This window comes from Rhagoletis zephyria, unplaced genomic scaffold, assembly GCF_001687245.7.
Source record: "Rhagoletis zephyria isolate East Lansing unplaced genomic scaffold, Rhagoletis_zephyria_1.1 Rzeph_scaffold_02299, whole genome shotgun sequence".
In the NCBI taxonomy this organism is placed as follows: Eukaryota; Metazoa; Arthropoda; class Insecta; order Diptera; family Tephritidae; genus Rhagoletis; species Rhagoletis zephyria.
This window is the reverse complement of record NW_016159383.1, coordinates 67018-86798: the sequence shown is the minus strand read 5'-3', so window position 1 is coordinate 86798 and position 19781 is coordinate 67018. Positions and strand designations below refer to the sequence as shown.

The following is a 19781-nucleotide window of genomic DNA, read 5'->3' as shown; positions in this document are numbered from 1 at the left end:
TTTCATGTTGCTAAAAATCACCGTTGATTTTATAGAATTTTTTTCGTCGAAAGTGTTGCGGGTTTCTTCCATAAAAAAATAAATTGTGTTTATTCGTTATATGGACGCAACCGATTACTATCATTCTTCTTTTAAAAGAAAGGTGTTACCTCAGAGGAGGCCTCATACTAATTTGGATTAGATCCAATTATTGCATCATGAAGAAACTAGCGGTACTCTTAAATTTTTATATGAGAATGGAAGTCGATTTTATTTTTTGCTTAAAAATTACTTGTTATTTCCCAATTATTTCTGTTTTCGATCCTAACGGCGTTGAAGCCAAAAACTTTATTTCGGCAATACTAGATCTTATAATGGGAACAATTAAAATATTAAACTCGCTTTCATTCAAGTAAAATAAATAATGCTCTGCCGCTGAAACTTGTTTTTATACTATCGGAATTATAATATATTAGGACTATTGCTTTGTCCAGAACTTTGATGATAATTTTCATCTCTTTGGTTGCATTTCATTACTGATTAGTCAAATAGCGATAAAGTAAGAGGTGTACATACATATCTGGCACTATCTGCAAAGTATTCGCACAAATGGTTGCTTTTTTCATGCTAGAGGCATTATTTTGAAGGGTAGATAATCGTGAAAGTATACTTGAAATATGTTTTCACTATTTTCCACTTTCTTTTCGGCTTACTACTAGGAGGTACTCGTTTTTGTTTTTGTTTTTGTTTGTTTTCGGATTTCGCCTTTTTGTGTTTGTTTTACAGTACAGCTGATTCGTAGAATACGTGAGAAAATAAATACATATAGGCGTTTTAGCTCCGCATTAAGTTGTATGCATGTACATATGTATATATGCATGTATACATATGTAAATAGATTCATAGAACTTGTGTGAAAACTGCTAATAATAAATATCCACTAGCAATAGATTGCGTATGCTACAAATCCAGCATTAATCCGTCGAAATTTTTCGTAATATCTTCTATCTTCAATTACCAGACTTTTAAGATTTGTATTAATATTTTTTTTTTTTAATATCAACCTGCTTCCAGCTTAAGCTCTTGTTTATTTAACACACATAGTATTTTTAGGATTTTTGTTATTAGTAATTTTCATAAATTTTCTTTAATTTTGCAGCTGAACCAGTTCAGAAAATCGAAAGTCGAGAAGGCAGTGTCGAACGCAAAGGTAATTACATATAAGCATTTCGAAATTACTGCACGCACATCCATTTATACATACATTTGTATTATTAAGAAACTTTATGGTACAAACGTGAATATTTCATGCATTCATACATTATACCTATTATATGTATGTGTGTATGTTTGAAAATATGAATGCACGCTTGTAAATAATTCGGCTTTCATGGTAAACAATTTCACATTCCATTCTTCCCTTCTTAATTAACTGCAACATGATGAAGCCGTTTAAAACCTAAAACATCTTTAAATGTCGAAAATTTTAACCAGCTAAATTCACACTTAACCCATATTGTGCACCGCTAAGTGCTTGCCACTCGAACTCTATGGAAGGTGTAATTGCTAATGTGAGCTCTCTGCATTGGTGGACTCAAGTGGGTGGAGATGATACTGAAGCGCAGGGTAGTTAAGTGTGCTTTGCATCCAATATACTACTGCAGGTACAACATATCGATCCCTAACCGCCAAAAAGAAGTAAGCGACATTTTTTTTTTTAACTTTCTTTTTGATACAGAAAGTTTCTAGAGCAGTTTGCATACGTAACAAATAAATGAAAATGCAAATAATAGGGACATTTTTTACGTTCATGCATTGCCAATTGTCCAAGGTTTTATGATTGGTATGCAAATCGAAAATCTACTAGATTTATTAACCAAAAAAGTCGCTAGGGCCTTGCATTGATGGTTGTCGATATGATGGTATGAATTGATTTTTCCCCTGTAGAAACATACATATGTATGTACATACATTTGTCTATTTTTGCTTCTGCACTTGTGCTTGACTTTGTTGTCACAACTACTACAAAAATGCATACGTACGTTCCAAAGACGCAATAATAGAGCTTTATAAGTGAATATTAAAATTATAATACATAGTTGCATATGTGCTTACACATGTACATACATATCTACATATGTGTATGCCTATCGTTTCATGTAATCTGTTATACAAATATGTACTGAAAACGGCCAATTAAAAATCCGACCTAAATTACTTGAAATACATTTTTGCCGATGATGCAAGCGTCTCATAGTCGCAACTAAGTAGGAATTTTCAAACCTAAATACGCATAGAAGTAAAACGACGTATATAGACACTCTAGAACAGAAGTCGCCTATGTCACTACATGCGTATGTATGTACGTAAATAAATATGTGTAAACGCTAGAACGTGGATTAAGTACTTAAATACATGAATGTACAATTTATTATCTTTATTTTATGCTATTTTTTTGCTTCTTACCGGTCAAGTAGCCGACATACATACATACATACATACATAGTCGTCTTCTTTCCCAACCACAACAATGTCATACGTCAGCTTCGGTAGCGTGTCCATCGCATATTGACTGGAAGCATAAGGTGAAACGCACGATTTGTGCCGGCAATAGCGACCAAAGATAGCAAACCACAAATTAATTTAGCTTTAATTATTAATTACGTTGGAAAAAATTGCGACAAAAGCAAAGCAGTGATAATTTAGTTACATATGTATATATATGTATGAATGAATGAAGATTACTTATTTTATGCGAGACATTTCACTTGTGACGTGACCAATGCTGTGTTTCAAAATCTAATTCTTGTACTGAATTCGAATTTTTCATTTAGATCATTGGGTTGGCCATACATTCGATTTTTTTCCTTATACTAAACTTTGACCTCTAAAATGCCGTTCCACTCTACACATTCTTGGTGCTATGAAAAGCCGACTTTATAATTATCAATTGCTCGTAATTTTTTTAAAGGTCGGTTTAAAATCATAAATTCTCAAAGACTGGATAGCTATGTTAGTTATAATATATTAGGAAGTCATCCCATAAACCTCGTAACAGCAATACTTCATACATAAATCTTTAACAAAAGGAATTTTGAAAACTAAGCTAGCAATCAAGCTACATAATGGCATTTAAAGTGTAGAGAACACAATATATCCGTTAGATTGCAATGCATACCTCATTTTTAATATCTAACTATTAAACTACTCATCATTCCAATTATAACCGTTTTATTAAGAACAATGATTCTAGTTATCAACATACAAAATTGTACACATAGTCCATAGTTGGAACTATAAAATTTATTATATTTTAAGACTTCCGCCGAAAAAATTCCAAAAAATTTTCAGAAGAAAAATGATCAGAATAAAAAAGAAATCGATTAAGCGGTGACTTTCTATCCGTCCGTCCGTCTGTCCGTCTGTGCACACGATAACTCGAGTAAAAATTGTGATATCTTAACAAAACTTGGTATGTGTACTTTTGTGCATTGAAAATGGGTAAAATCGGGACAATAACCACGGTCATATCCCATATAACGATAATTTAGAGAAATACGAAATCTGCGATAAATCAGTAATCAGCAATAATTCTTTAGCAAAAAATACGTTTATGATAAAATTTTGGAAAATGGGCGTCGCCCCGCCCACTTATGACCACATATGTGTATCTCGGAAACTGTTCTATCAATTTGTACCAAACTCGGTATGATTATTATTTTGCTTGCAACATAAAAGCAAAACGTTGAAAATTATTGAAATCGGACCAAAATTACGCCCACTTACCCACATGCTTGAAACTTCGATATTTCGAAATTTAAGGGCGCTGATTTACTCAAAATTGATACTAACAACAATCCCTTGAAAAGTAGTGTAACATTATTATGGAATTTTGGAAAAGTATATCTCAGTCGGGCCCCTATTCTGACAGTCGTTCGTCGAGATTTGAGATTTTCATTGGCGTTATGAGGCAACCAAAGACATAATCTACAACAAATTTTTATTCCTATTATCCCTTCGAAATGAAGAAGTATTGAAAACGTGTTAAAATCTGTCGTTAATACTTTTATTTACAACATAATTCAACGAACGGCTGTCGATGCAAACGACTTACAACAACCAGAATTATGTCTAACTAAACGTTCTATCGAAGATGTTTGAAATATAGGTAAAACCACTCCTGCTTAAAAATATTTTTTCCAAAAAAAAAATGTTATCTCAATTGATAGAAAAGTGTAAGCTTAAAATCCTTAGAAAATAAAAAAAAACGTCTTGAGAAAGCGGCTTTAAAACCTTTATCAACGGAATACAAAAAAAAATTTAATAATTTTCCCAATTATTTTGACTTGTCTTGAAGTCTTGAAATATAATAAATCTTATGATTCCGGTGGAAGCTCCGTAACTTTTTTTGTGGGGCAACCTGATGTTATACTTACTTAGAGCATACTAAATATTATCTAAATACTGTGCATGCAAATATTTAAATAACAACTCGACTGGACGTGTAGTTTTCGCGATTCGGCCGAATGCAAGTTTCTAAAAGCAAAATAAAAAAATATTTAGTAAGTACGTATGTATGTGTGTGTAACACTTTCCAATTCCGACCGATTTTTTCCACGCTTCAAACTGACATGCCGTCAGCTAAACTAGCATACACTTGTGATCAGATAATTAAGCCAGCAACATTTTGATAAATTTTGGCTATTTTGCTTTCGTTTATTTAATGTTTATTATTTTTCCATAAAAGTCTAGCTCATTATATAAAAAACACCATATAAATCCAGATTTCAAACTTTGTGCAAAAATTATGATTTTTTAGAATTTTTTTGAGTATGCATTTTAATAACCCACTAAATTCTAGGGTAATGATGTGCAAGTCTTAAGTTGCTAAAAAATCGCGTTGATTTTTAATAATTTTTTTCTGACTGCATTGCAAATTTTTTTCCATACAAAATAAGTTCGAAAATTTTTTTTGTATGGAAAAAAATGCGCCATGAAAACAAATTATTAAAAATCAACGCGATTTTTTAGCAACTTAAGGGCCGGTTACTCAATGTCTGGTTAACACTAATCTGCGGTTAAACACCGTTATCGACGTTACCGACTCCCTGTTATATGCATGGAGTCGAAGACGTCGAAACGTTGTTTAACCGCAGATTACTGTTAACCAGACATTGAGTAACCGGCCCTAAGACTTGCACATTATTACCCTTGAATTTAATGGGCTATTAAACTGTATACTCAAAAAAAATCTTAATAAAAAGTTGAAAATTTAGCTGAAACTTTGCAGATTTTTCATAATTTTTGCACAATTTTTGAAATTTGGATTTATGTGGTGTTTGTTATATTATGAGCTAGACTTTTATGGAAAAATAATAAACATTAAATAAACAAAAGAAAAATAGCCAAAATTTATCTAAATGTTGCTGGCTTAATTAGCTGATCACAAGTATATATACATACATACATATGTATGCTTACATAGCTTTTTGACCATATGTACTATCGCTCTATGCTTAGTTGGCTACTTTTCTTATTTTTTTTTTTTCTTTTTTGCTATACAAATTAGCCATTTAAAATGAGCAAACATATTTTTTGTCGACTTCTTTGTTTTCGACTTGTAAGAGAAGAAAGCAATTAAGTGCCTTAATTTGCTTAAATTTTGTGTGCTTATGCTCTGCCATCTATTCATTATTCGATTTCATTCTGTTTTATTCCATTCCTGAGTCTTTTGTCTTCTCAGAACGTGGGTTACATTCTTCCTTTTCTTTCACAAATTAAGCTGTGCAAAAAAAATAATAATTCAAAACAAAAAACATTTGATTTAATGACTAAGAACGATAAGAGATACAAACAAACCTTTCTTGAATGCAAATACAATATTTATTGAAATGACGTCAGTGCGTCAGTATGTATGTAGCGCAGTGAATGCTCGATTTCTCGCTTGCTTCTTGCCTACCTGTGGAATTGTATGTACATATTCTTCTTTATCATGTTATCGTTAGCTCTCAATATTTTGGTGCTTACTTTGGCTCTATGTTAGTGCCGGTAGAATATTTTTAAAAGTATATTTATTTTGATAACAGTCTATGAACTAATTAGCCGAAAACAGTTCTCTAAATTTTAGCATTTTTGTGTTTGTTCTGAAGCCAATTGTTCTATTTAAACAATAAGTAATTAATCATTCTTATTTACTTTGCATACAGACGAGCATCACATATTTTGACAAATGAATTTGGTCAATGTTCTAACACTGACAGCAGAATAAGGCGAAAGCTTTATAGTAGCATGTCGAATATGATCGATTTTTTACTTTATTTTTGACCTGAACTTTTATTGCTTAATATTTGGGGTCTCTGTATACAGGTCGTTTAAATAAAAATCATATGTCAAAATTATTTAGAACCCTTCATTACTGCTTGTAAAGACGTTTGTCATCCCTACAAATAGCCGAGACTGTTAATGAAAGCTATTTTTAGATTTGAAAATCAAATAAATTTTATAAAAAAATATCGTACCATTTTATCGAAGACACCACTACAATCCTCTCTTAATGGAGAATTTGATTACTAATATTTTGAGCAAGACATGCCAATTATTTTTTATAAACAAAGTTTCCTTATTGATATTTTTTTCCTTTTCGAGATTTTTCGTTTTTGTTTTTCCAGACAGAGGTTTTCTGAGAAATATTTCTATTTGGCATTCTTCGTGTTTTATTTTTCTCAGCCTTTTTTAGCATATTTTCCGTATCCTTCGTGTTTTTCTTTCCTCCGTACGGTCTTTGACGGATAGTGATTCTTTTCTTTTTTTTGAAATTGAAACAAAACTGCATACTCTAAATTTTTCTAAAAATTCTAAATAAAAAGTTTAAAATCGAAATTTTTCTAAAAATTCTGAATAAAAAGTTTAAAGTTTGGATGGAATTTTATATAAAGTGTGAAACTTTGATTTATATGATTTATGTTATAGAATCATTAAACAAATTTTTTATTGAAAATAATTGTGAATATTATATTAGCACAAATTGTAGATATACTAAATTTTACTCTGACTATATATATGAAGCAATCTTTTGGAGACAGATATAATTTAGCACAAAAAGTGTCTTCACTAGACATCTTACGCCTTGAACAATTGACGATTTCAGATCGATTCCTATATGGACTAGTCGGCTCATCGACATCTTAGTGGAATTAAAAATGAAAAGCCAATAACAAAAGGAGCCGAATGCGCATAGCTTAAAAAGTCCGAACGAACTATTTCAATTTAGGGCTAATTTTTCATGTATGAGTAAATTACTTATACCGAACTCAAGTAATCTTGTCTTGTAAACTGTGTCAATAAATTAAAAACAAATAAAATTAATTATTTTGGAACGCCGAGACTGGTTTGTCGTCAAACCCAACTTGACACGGTATGACTGAGATTCTATCCAAAATTAATCATCTTCCCACCCTGTCGAAAAATTAATCAACACCAGTAAATAATCAAGATAGTTTATGAGAAATGCAAACTTTAATTTATGCGCCATTGTTTAGATAACTTACATACAGCACCAAAAAATATGCAGCGACCAACTCTTGCCAAATCAAGTGCAAACACCACAAACCTCTGATCCAATACTTTTCGTATAAAATCCTATAAAAATGTCAAATAGCAAAATTACTCTCTGAAGTGAGAGTAGAAAGTGAGTAAATACCAACAAGTACGGTAACAAAACAAGCATTTTTGCTGTAACAGGATTTTGGAGTATGGGTACATTTCGTGGAACTTCCTGCAAGTTCGTGTAAAAACCTGTAAGTTCATGGTGTACTGGATCAGAGCTATAGTTGCGTTCCCCATCTTGCCAGAAGGAGTAAGTTTTTGCCAGAACTTACTAGATAGCGTTCCTATACTCGGTTCTTTGGCAAATGAGAGGAAAAATAAGAGTAAACGAGGTTCTCTCTTTGTTGAAGTGGCAAGATTTTACCCAAAGAATTTTTGATGATAAAAACTGAGAAAGTGCCAAACCATCAGCTGTTCTGTGTTGTCAAAGCAAATGAAAACTTGAGTAAACAACAAGCCGTTTTTAAGCAAAAATACAACCGACTTAAATTCTCATATAAAAAATTTGGGGTACCGTTAATTTCTTTATGATCCAATGATCGGATCTAAACCAAATTAGTATGGGACCACCCCTGAGGTACCACCTTTCCGAAAAAAAAGAAGAGTTAGCGAAATCGGTTTGCGTGGTCCAAAGCTATGCGACAAGAAGTCGGTTAAAAATAAAAACAAACCTACATTTTAAAAATCTGGCATGTTAAATCTGTCGATAGGTTTGCAATTTTATCTTTGAAACGCCACACTTTTCCTTGAAATCGCTTCATTAGTTCTCGTGCAATAAGCGTTTTCGTGAAGCTCTAAAAATAACAACTACAACATTTGAGCATAGCCTTCAAATCGAAATGTAAAACGTATTCTACGTCCAAAATCACGCTTAATATTTCAAAATTGTAGCTCCCTCAAGACCGCCGAACCTCCAGTCCCGTTTCGTTTATATCCAAAGCTTGAGAAAAAGGGTCGCTATTAGTTTGGGCTGCGAGTTCCAAGTGAATACATTTCGCTCAATCAATAAATACCAAATGACTAGTTATCTATCGGTCATCATCATCATCATCATTTCTCATCTCTAATCTTTCGCTTTCACTGAAACTCCTCTGCCTACACTCTGTATTGCCATAGAGCGCAAATTCCACCAAAGCTACCTTGCCTTCATCGCATCTACCCAAACCATTTGTACTGTATGCTGCTGCACTTAATTTGAATTTAAATAAACTAAATGCACTTGAAATTTATTATTTCTTACATATGTAAATAAGGTGTCGTCATTACCGTCGACGATTGTGAACTTGCATATTGTACAAATCTCAAAGCGGCAATTCATTACCTCTAACTCGACTTGCCTATGTATGTTTGTATGCATTATGATGAAGTAGCTAGCCGCTACTGCTTCAAACCACCGCTAAAATACATTGGAATTTTCTATTTTTATTTGCACTCATTCCGTTGTTTGTGGTTTTCGCATGTTGCACTGCCGCAAATGCATATGATCGATTGTACATGCATAGACTCTGTATGTATTTAAAGTCATGCAAACAAAAACATTTATTAAATATATATAGATATACATATGTACATACATATGTATAGTTGAATATAAATATGCACATATACATTTGTTTTTTCTCTCAACTAACTAATTGCAATTCTCCAACATTCCATGCACCAACCAACCAACCAACCAAAACACAAAAATCAACGCACCGCTCACCGTATCAAATCATCAACAACATCGTTCCGAAAACCACACACATTGTGCCAAACCGAATATGAATGCGAATATTTAGTGTGTAAAGACCGTGACGAGAAGCTAAAGTTTGCACGGGATCGTCAAAATGAAGAAAGACAAAGAAAAATCGAAGAGCTAAGGGCGCAGGCGGAAGCGGCGCAACGATATCGCGAACAAAAAGAAGAGGAACGTCGCCGTCGCATAGAGGAGATAAGGCAACGCGACACGGAGAAGCGGCATCAGGTCGAAGAACGTAAACGCGCCATAACCGAGGCGGAAAAGGAGCGCCGCGAATATATATTGCGGAAGAATCAGGTATGAAATAATTGAAAATGCACGCACGCATTATTGTTGTTGTGGTTGCACTTGCAGTAGCAGCATTTGATGTACATACATACTGCAGGTGGATGTTGGCGTGTAAATATGATTTATTGCTACATATTTTTTGCTTTACAGGAACGCGATTCCCGCTTGGAAACAAAGAAAGGCCCCCGCAATACAGTTGCCTTTGCCTTTGGCTCGTCGACACCACGCCTACTGGAGCCCGATTTTGGACTGGTATCGCCAAGCACTTATTTGGGTCATCGACGGTAAGTTTTTGAAGAAACTGATATTCATTTCTTAAAATTACTTGAGTATGAAAAGTAGTATTTTCCAACCCGCTCGGTTTTTTCTGTGACCAAGCCCCAACGCTCTAACTACATTCCTGCAAAGTATAAGGGAATGATTTATGTTGGAACTGCGACTATTATTGCATAATGCGAGGAAAATATTCCGGCAAGACAGGATGAATAAAAAGTTCAAAATTTCTAATTTCTCTGAAGTAAAATGTATTTTGCTTTTAAAAATGTATTTCATATTTCTTCACTTTCATTTGAGAGAAGTTCCAAGGATATTTGACCTCTAGATAAGGTTCCGAGAAGATAATTTAGGTAGACCTTCTTAAGTTAAGCCATTCTAAGAGGCCTACCCGAGAAGGGCTGAAAAAAGTGATTCCTTGCATGCCTTCTAGCAGGGCTTATCCATTTACAATTTACGCGATCGCATAAATTTATATTATTTAGTTTTACTTAGAAGAAACTCTTCAATTCGAGCCACTCCATACAAAAAAGAAAGGGGAAAGGAATATAGAGTGGAAGGCCTCTTGACTCTCAGAAAGGCCTTTCGGAAGGATTTCTAACTCGTGAAATTATCTACTGGGTTAGGTTCACGACTAGCACCGATGGTTGTTATATCACTACCAACAGTAACTGTGAAGTTACAACAAAAAACATTGTGTGCCTAGAACCAAATTTCTCATAGGGCTGACGTCTGTTGTTGTAGCAGCTCCTCAGGGCTGGTTACAGAGGTATTCAGGTTTCGGAATAACTGAACGTTTAAGCGAGATAGTTGATATGAATGCATCTCCTGGTTCTCTGTATAGCCGGGCCCGTGAGAATCCGGCTTAGTCTCATCCGAATCGACAGTTGCGGCCCAATAAATCGCTATGATCTGGTTTCCATATACATAAGTCTGACTGCGGAAAAAAATCTGCTGAAACTAGCAAAAAGCATGAATGGTAGTGTTCGAGACGAGAACTCAATAAAACATTAGAGAGAGGCCCTCATCTGACAAATTGTATTAGAGAGACTTGTTGTTTTTTTCTTTTTCTCTTCAATGTTGCGCTTCCATAACAGGCATCCATCTAGGGTATCTTTTACTTTTTAATAGACAAAACGAGTTCCATTTTACTAGCTTTTACAGCGAATCCACGTTAGCAGAACACCTATATCCGTGGCTCAAATACCCTTGGATCGGATCATAGAGAGTAACCAGAAATTTACGCCTTCCTAAGGGCCAGTTTTTCAGTGCCAGTTTAAACTTAGATTAAGAGCCAAATTCTGCCGATTCTGAGTTAACTACGCACTGTAAAATTGGCCCCAAGTTGAACAGCTGGCTGACATTTGATAGGCTAATCTAAGTTTAAACCAGTCAGCTCGAGATTAGATTAAACGAAGTTTAAACCACAGCCGTGCACTGAAAAACTGGCCCTAAAAGTACATCGTTAACCGTTAAAGCAATCACTCTGCAGCCTTTACTCTCTAGAAGATGTTTACGATCGTAAGGAGATGTCTCTACGCTGCTTGGCACAGAAAATTTAGTAAAACACTGAAATTGCAAAAGTGTTTAAGATAATTTTTTTTTTAAATAGATTTTTTTTTTTTGATTGTTGATGCTTTCTAAAGAGAGTAAAATGTAAATTTTGTTTTAAATGAATTTTCTTCAGCCTTTGGCAATTTTGTTTCGAACGAAAAATTACACTGAATATAGCACAACTTTGAAAGCGGTGATTCTTTAAACCAAAATTGACACGAGATGACGGATATTCATTCCAAAAAAGTTCATTTGCTAAATACTCTATAGTAGACATGTTTCCTGTTATAAAATTCATATGTACCTATTAACCATATTCTAATGCCTAACTCTTTTAGGTCGACGTCGATCACTAATGTTACTGGTGCTTCATTATCACGTCGTAGTTCCGAACGTGAACTGACCGACAGTGGTGCCAAGAAGCGTGCAATATCAGCCGGTGGCACAGATCGGCATGAAGGTAAGTGTAATCATATACTCGCACTCACTTCCACGTACCACGTTGCAGATTGTAAAAGCACATAATATTATTGAACTGAAGGCAATCACAGCATCACAAAAAGAAAAAACACAAAACAAAAAAACAATGCAATTGGTGACCGTGTACATATGTAGCTGAGTGTCTACTTGCAGTAGAGAGAAACAAAATTTGATGCGGCACGGCACCACGCAAATATGTGTAACTAAGTACTTACTTTAACAAGAGTACAAATTTGGTTATTAAAATGATTTTTTAAATTTTATTTTGCAGTTGAAAATTAGTTTTATGTTTAAATCTTACTTGTGCGTTTGTTTACACTCTAGTTTCTTATTTTTCGAGCTGTGCATTTACGTATAATTGTGTGCGTGTGTGCATTGAAATAATTTCTGTATTTTTTTTGTATTATCTTTGACGTAAATATTTGAAGTATTTTATTTTGAATTAGTGCCCACTGTGAATTCGCTCCTTTTTCTAACTCCTTTACTTTTTTTCAAATACAATTTATTCCGAATCATACAATTTGCATTTATAAAGCGATTTTTTGCATATTTGCTTGCTGTTTTATACAGTCAATATGTGCAAAAGTACTGAAATATTGAGTTGGTTTTCAATTTGAAAATTCTTGCGTTTGTTCTCATCTACATACAATGCCAGTAAATGCTCTTACGAGTGGTACTTATTATTGTAATTTTTTTTTATTTATTTTTTTTTCAAAGCTTGCCTGTGCAGCCTTAGCAAAGGTGTGCAGGGAAATATACATACCTTTTTCCCCACCAATTTGTCATCTCAGGACAAAAATATTCATTCATTGAGGCAGTTAATCAACCAATAAAACTCTTTTGAGCACCAACACGTTCATTTTTGAATGAATTAATTTAATTTTAATTTTTTTTTTACTATTCTTTTTTTTTTTCATTTATATACATACATCCCAGCCAGCAAAAACATTATATTTTACGAGGGATTCTCGATCGGCAAAAAGTTAGAGAGAGGCTCGTAAACGACAAAACAATAAAATTTAATAGCTTGTAGTAATTCGTAAGCACAAAATAAGTTTTAATTTTGTTGGAAATTTTTCTTGAACCACAATGGGCCTTATGAATAAAAACTAAGCAATTGCGTTTTCTTAAAATTTCAGACCTTTTACTCGATTTATTCCAATAAATTTAAGTAAAAGATCGAAAATTTTAAGAAAAAGTAATTGCTTACTTTTTATTCATAAAGCCCAATATTTTATAATATATAAAATTCGCATACGAATGCTTTTTCGATACGTTTACGACTGTTCGTAGGTGCTCCACAATTTCAATTGAAAAAGTACTCGAAAACGAATCCGGGGTTTCTTCGAGAAAATATCCAGATACGAGCTCATTTAGGATGATTTTGCTGGCTGGGGTGTAAGACATTTACCAAAGCATTTATATTCTTACATACATACATACATATATACATGCATTTGTGTATATAATTTTTTGTAATATACATATGTATGCTGGTATTATGCAATGATATAAACAAAACCCGAATGAAAAAATATTCAATCACCCCATATGTACAAAAATATAAGAAGAAAAAAAAACAATACAATCAATACACCACACAGATCATCGTCGTAAGTCATCATCCATGTATGAAGTTTTCAATTGGGGATACTCGAACGATGAGCCACCCAAGCGTTTTTCCCTATCCATTGTGGGCAGTGAAATCAATATTGATGATCCTCCGCCGGCGACGGCGTCAGCCGCAACAGCAGCAGCAGCTGGCAATGCACGCTCATCTTCTGCCCATCATTACACACAGCATCAGCACAACAGCATTAGTGCCAATGTGCATAGGCAAAATGTTGCAATAGAGAATGCCAGAACAGTCACAGCAGCAGCAACAACAACAGCAGCTATCAGTCAGCCATTAGCGGCAGCAGGTGCAGCAACGACATTTAATTATTCTAGTAAGAAGACGAGTGAGGCTGTGCGCCACATATGCAAGAGAAGATTTACCACTCTGCTCTGCTCGAATGCTCAGAATGTTTTGAAAATTTATTTATTTTTAACGTTTTTTTTTTTGTAATGCCCCTTATTTGAGTAGTCCAGTCGGTTATGTGATGTCTAAATTTGATGTTATGAATTTTATTAATTTTAATTTTTTGGAATGACAATTAATCTAGATCTAAGAAACGTAATACTTACACCGACTTCCCACTAGGCATTGAAATTTTGAAAAATTTCTGCCACTTAAAAAATGTCAAGTGGGAATAAACTTTTATGCAAGGCGATTTCATATGAGGGGTGGTAGTACAAAAACAAAAACTTACATGTATTTTGGTTTTGCTTTCGGTACACAAATGTCCAATTTAAGCTATTCTGCGCTTAAGGAGGAAGAAGGAAAGAAAACTACAACACTCTCGCTTTCGCACTCACTCATAAGAAGTTTTGACATCTGTGTACCGAGACGAATTAAAGCAGTCGTTCTAGCAACACCACCTTATATGAATTCGCCTTGACTTTATGACTATTTTCATTAATGCAATGAGAAAAGTATTTTTAACGTTGAAGTTTTTTATTTTTGTCTCATTCAACGCCTAGTGGTATTCCGGCATTAATCAGGAGAAATTTGGATCACAATTTTGATTTTTGTTATTATGTTTTGATTACTATTGTTATCATTATGATTTTCAATAGATGTCGTTTATGTTTTATTTTTGTATTTAATTAATTTTTGTTATTGACTAATTTCTTAAGTCTATTCGATTCTTTTTTCCAATAACTATGTAAAATTTCCATTTCATATAGGCACTGTGTGGCTGCTGATGGTCATACCAGCGCCCTAAAGCTCGCAATCGGATCTGTCTTGATGCTACACAGGAACCTGCATATACCCCTCCTCTCATTTACTTCAATAATGTCATAACTCAAAAAAACCAAACTCGAGAAAAACGGCTTTAATGTTTTGATTTTACATATACTCCCATAGTAAAAATGAATATATATTTTGTTCTAGTGAGCTACTGGTAATCGATACATCAATGAAATAACACAACATAGAAGAAGATACAGCGGTAATTTCTGCGCATTTACCTCAATATTTATTATATTTTTTGGAATGTGACCACGGTGACCAAAAATCGGGACATGTCTAAAGCACGAAACCGAACATACAATTTGGTTTTTAGAATAAAAAGTCATAACATCTTTTAATACAACAAAAACAAAGAGAAAAACTTGGAGATGGTATCAAAAATGTATACATACAATATATACGGTGGCAAGAATGTAAATAGGGAAAATACATTTAAGCAAGTTTCGGCTACTTCCCTTTTTTAACCGACTCCAAAAAAGGAGGAGGTTATCAATTCGTCGGAATATTTTTTTTTTAAATGTAACTGCATAACTTTGGACCCCGTTAATCGATTTCTGTAATACTTTCAGAATTTGGTTTAGACCCGGTCATTGGATCATGATGAAATTAACGGTACTCTTAAATTTTTATATGAGAATTGAAGTCAGTTTGCTTTCTTGCCTGAAAATTACTTGTTTTAAAATATTTATTTTGTTTTTATGAAAATGTAATTTATTATGTAACAAGTAATTTTTAAGCAAAAACACAACCCACTTCAATTCTCATATAAAAATTTAGGAGTACTGTTAATTTCTTCATGACCCAATGATCGGATCTATGGGACCACTTCGGAGACACTAACATTCCGATAAAAAAAAGGATTATCGAAATCGGTATATATATAAAGGTGGTAACCTTCTCCTTTTTTCGAAGTCGGTTAAAAAAAAAAACATGTAAACCGAAATTTCAAACTAATCAGATTTTCTAAAATTGTTTTGAGTATGCAGTTTTGTAACCCATTACATTTTAATGGGGAAAATTAGCAACACCTTCCACAAAAAAAAAAAAATTACCAAAAATCAACGGTAAGTCCTAGCTACTTGCTACTTGCACTTTGAATTGAATGGGCTACAAAACTGCACACTCTGAACGTTTCTAAGAAATCTAAAAAAACTCAAAATTTTGACGAAGCTTTGTCGAATTTTGCTAATTTTTGTGCAAAGTTTGAATTTTTTACTTACATGGTCTTTGTTAGATAACGAGCTGCAATTTCATATATATTTTCGCCACTGTATCTACAGCTTATATTTTTCATATCCATGATTTTTTGAGGGAATTAGTATTATTTTTTACAGTTTCACTAAATTCAAGTTAGAATCGTTTCATTAAAACAGAAAATGAAAACCTTAAAAAAATTAAGACAGGAATGATAGACGGAAATTTAGCGACAGTACCAGTTTGAAAGGATAAAACATAACCAAAGATCATGGAAAATGGCTCCCTTATATTCTATGTCATTTGTGAAAACGAAAGAGTTTCGGCAGCTCAGTGCTTCGAAGTTTGTACGAAAATTTATTTTTGGACCCGAGTATATGGACAATGTTCTTAAAGTTGGTACAGTCCCGCCAAAATCTGTACGAATGGTCACCGTAATTATGACACTATTGAAGTAAATGAGCGATATGTAAATCTATATCTATATAAAAAATCGTCGTATCTTTATCCTCGTTATATTGCTCAGGTCCTGAAAGGATCCAGACCCTCCTTCAAATTGTTGAAAATTCGCACAGTGAATAGTCGATCCAAGAGCAAATAAATTTAAAAAAAATAAAGTACTTATAAGAGATAAAGAAAAATTAGGCAAAATACACATAACTGAGGGAGTCCCTGAAACTCGAAGAACTTGAAATCTTAAAAATGGGAAAGAATATTCATAGCAAGGCATATTAATCAGGATTTGATTTTTTCGTTATCATAAAAAGAAGCGGTTCTCTTGGAACATTGGCTTTACTCAGAAGCACAAGCGCTCGTTATTGGGCTTTGGAATTTGTCAAAACAGAAAGTCTTTTTAACTTCATATTTTTATTTTTTATTTTATATTCGAAAAAATATTGGAAAAAATTAATTTTTGTTTTACAATTAAATTTAAAAATGTTAATTCAATTTTCTCTTTTTATCTTTTGAATTAAACAAATTTTTATTTTAAGTTTTTGCGGTTTAATTTTTTTTTTTTGTAAAATAAAAAGTTTTTTTTTTGTATATCGCCCATAAATAGTAAACTGTTGTAATTTTTATTTTTTAAACTCGAGGCCCAGAAAATACTTAGAACACAGGTTTTAGTTTATTTGATAAGATTTTTTATTTTTTTTTTTAAATTGTGTTAATTTCAAAAAAAGGTCAGATTTGCCTGTGAACATTGGCAACCTAACCTAAAATATTTATTTTAAAAACTTAAACACGAAGGCACTATCCGTGTAAACGGGGGTAAAATTCAGATATCCAGTCAGTATGCGTTCATTTTATTATCGGACAGGCGTTTTTAATAATATTAGATTATTCGGATGTAACTCCCAACCCTACTAAAAACCAACTATTAGTTTTTTTTTATTTTCTATAAGAAGATTTTTTTCTTCTACTTTGAAGTTAAAATTTTTTTCCCACAATGAACTTGCGTCCATTTTGCGACCGCGTACAAACCGTTAATTAATTCAAACCGACTGGAATATATTTTATTTTTTTTTTTAGCTTTCATAACCTCACATTAACATCTTAAATTAAGTTTTTTTTTTAGAAAAAGCCATGCATATATAGTAAATTGTATGTTATTTAATTATCAATTCTTTAATATAGTTTTGTATTAAAAATAATAAGGCATGATTATTTTTTCTGAATGCTAGTATACCCTGTGCATGTGTGTTCTTTTTCCGGAATGTTGCTCGTTGACTCAATAACAAAAATTACTATCAACACACCATTGATGCCGCTCAAAAGTTATGGCATCGAATTTGTAACTTGTTGCCGAGCTAGTAACTTTGAATAGAAGTGGCGTTTAAACAAATAGTTCCACCTTAATTTTTTTCTTTCCCTTATATTTTTCGCATTTTTGCTGTAATGCTGTGTGGCATGCTCGCTCGCGTAATGTGCTATATACAATGTATGTACCGTTCACATACAAATGTAGAACAACTAATAAGCTGATCTTGCTGCTTTGCGCTGTTTTTCCCCCTTTATTATTATTATATATTTTTTTTCCATTCAGTAAACTTCTTTACAAACATCTTCAATTTAATTAAAATGAAATATTTTATTTAAAAACAGAAATCATAACCGTACATTTGTACAAACTCATAACAATATTCTACTATGTAAATATTTTTATGTATGTACTTAACTACTCTGAAACCAAACTATATCTGTACAAACAAAAAACACTAAAACAATTTTACAGACGATAGTGTCGATAGTCATGCAACACAAATCGTGTTTCGAAGTGTAGCCCGCAGAAAAACCGATTTGATGCCGACAATACCCAGCCCCAGGGACGGGCATTATGGTTCCAGATCGTCACTGATCCACACACCACGCACCCCAGGTAAGCCAATAAATAACCCAAAAGACAAAAATCACTAATCCAATCAAATGAAACAATCAGTCGATCGGTCGATGAGTCAATCAACCAACCAAACAAATAATTCATATATATCCACCAAACCAGAACCCTTAAACAAAGAACAATACATTTATAAGTACTTACATGTGCTACATACTGTACCATACTACATGCAAATATACATACATACTATATTTTTTTTTTATTTACATTCTACATTCATTCTGCATACATACATATGTACCACTCCTTGTACAAAAAAAAAAAACAAAACCCATTGAAAATGTAAGAAAATCGCTTCATGAAAACAATTCACATCACTCTAAGCTGCTCCTTATCATGCAACTCGAAGTTGCGTTACCTTTGCGTGGAAAATGAGCACATTTCAAAGGCGAAGCCTTAAAATATGCATCAATTTATTGCATAAAAGTATTTCACGTGAAATCGCAACTGTTTTGAGTTATCTGATAAGGCGATAAACGCTGGGCTTCCGTCAACAGTCTAGATATTTTTTTTTCTTCCTTCAATGCATTGTGTTTTTTATAAACGACATATTTTCGTTTGAAACCTATCCTTTGGCTTCTCAAGCCAAAAAATTTCTTTGCGTCCGCTTCTTGTTGTCACTTTGTGTGTATTGCTTTTGTTATTGTGCCTTTCCGCTTATTGTATGTTTTGCTGTTTTTTTTATGTATATGAACTTCGGTTTTATAAACTGATTTCAGCATTGGTTTTATAAACCTTATACTGCTTCTTGGGAATAATGGTCTTAAACTTTCATCACAGCAAGCCAGTAACTGGCGATCTTAATTTGAAATAACTTTACCAATAGTTAATTTCCACCAAGCCTTAACTGCAGTTTATGCCTATTGGAAAGGCGGCCGCTGTGGTGTAGTGGTTAGCAGTGCGCGCTACCACTCCGCAGGACCTGGGTTCAAGCCTGGTACCACCCAACATTTTTCTGTCATAAAAAAAATACAATCGCCTTTCGGAGTCGGCGTAAAAGTGTAGGTCCCTCCCCTTTGTGCGACAACATCAAGGCGCACGCCACAAAGCGGAGGAGATGCTCGGCCAAACACTAACATATGTGCAAGCGCCAATCTATTATTATTATTAAATGAAAGAAAAAAGCAAAAATTAAAAAATAAACCTTACGGATCACCTCTTATTAAAATTATTATAACTTATCTGAGCTATTAACTGCAGTTAAGCGTTTGATGGCAATGGGCTATCAGGCGACTGCCACCTTAAGTTCTATTGTGCCCTCTTCGTGGATTTATAGTGCATCTATGCTGACGGTAACGCATAACTTACCACCACTATTTTTTTTGATGAGGTAAAATTTTGTAAATTAATAAAAAACTATTTTTTTTGATATAAATAGTTCAATCCAATATAAAAACTATATAAATCAAAGG

At 33.4% G+C, this 19781-nt stretch overlaps 1 protein-coding gene across 1 annotated transcript in view; it reads left to right on the top strand.

Annotated features, from left to right (window-relative positions):
* Positions 1–1131: 1131 nt before the first annotated feature.
* Positions 1132–19781, top strand: part of LOC108366517 (protein split ends-like) — a gene marked incomplete at its 5' end in the record, with an annotated part of 32242 nt that continues 13592 nt past the window's right edge. The window contains 6 exons of the mRNA XM_017620938.1: positions 1132–1189; positions 9366–9622; positions 9764–9897; positions 11779–11900; positions 13525–13869; positions 18205–18348. Of these exons, the coding sequence (XP_017476427.1) occupies positions 1132–1189; positions 9366–9622; positions 9764–9897; positions 11779–11900; positions 13525–13869; positions 18205–18348 (1060 nt within the window). The remainder of the gene's footprint in view (positions 1190–9365; positions 9623–9763; positions 9898–11778; positions 11901–13524; positions 13870–18204; positions 18349–19781) is intronic.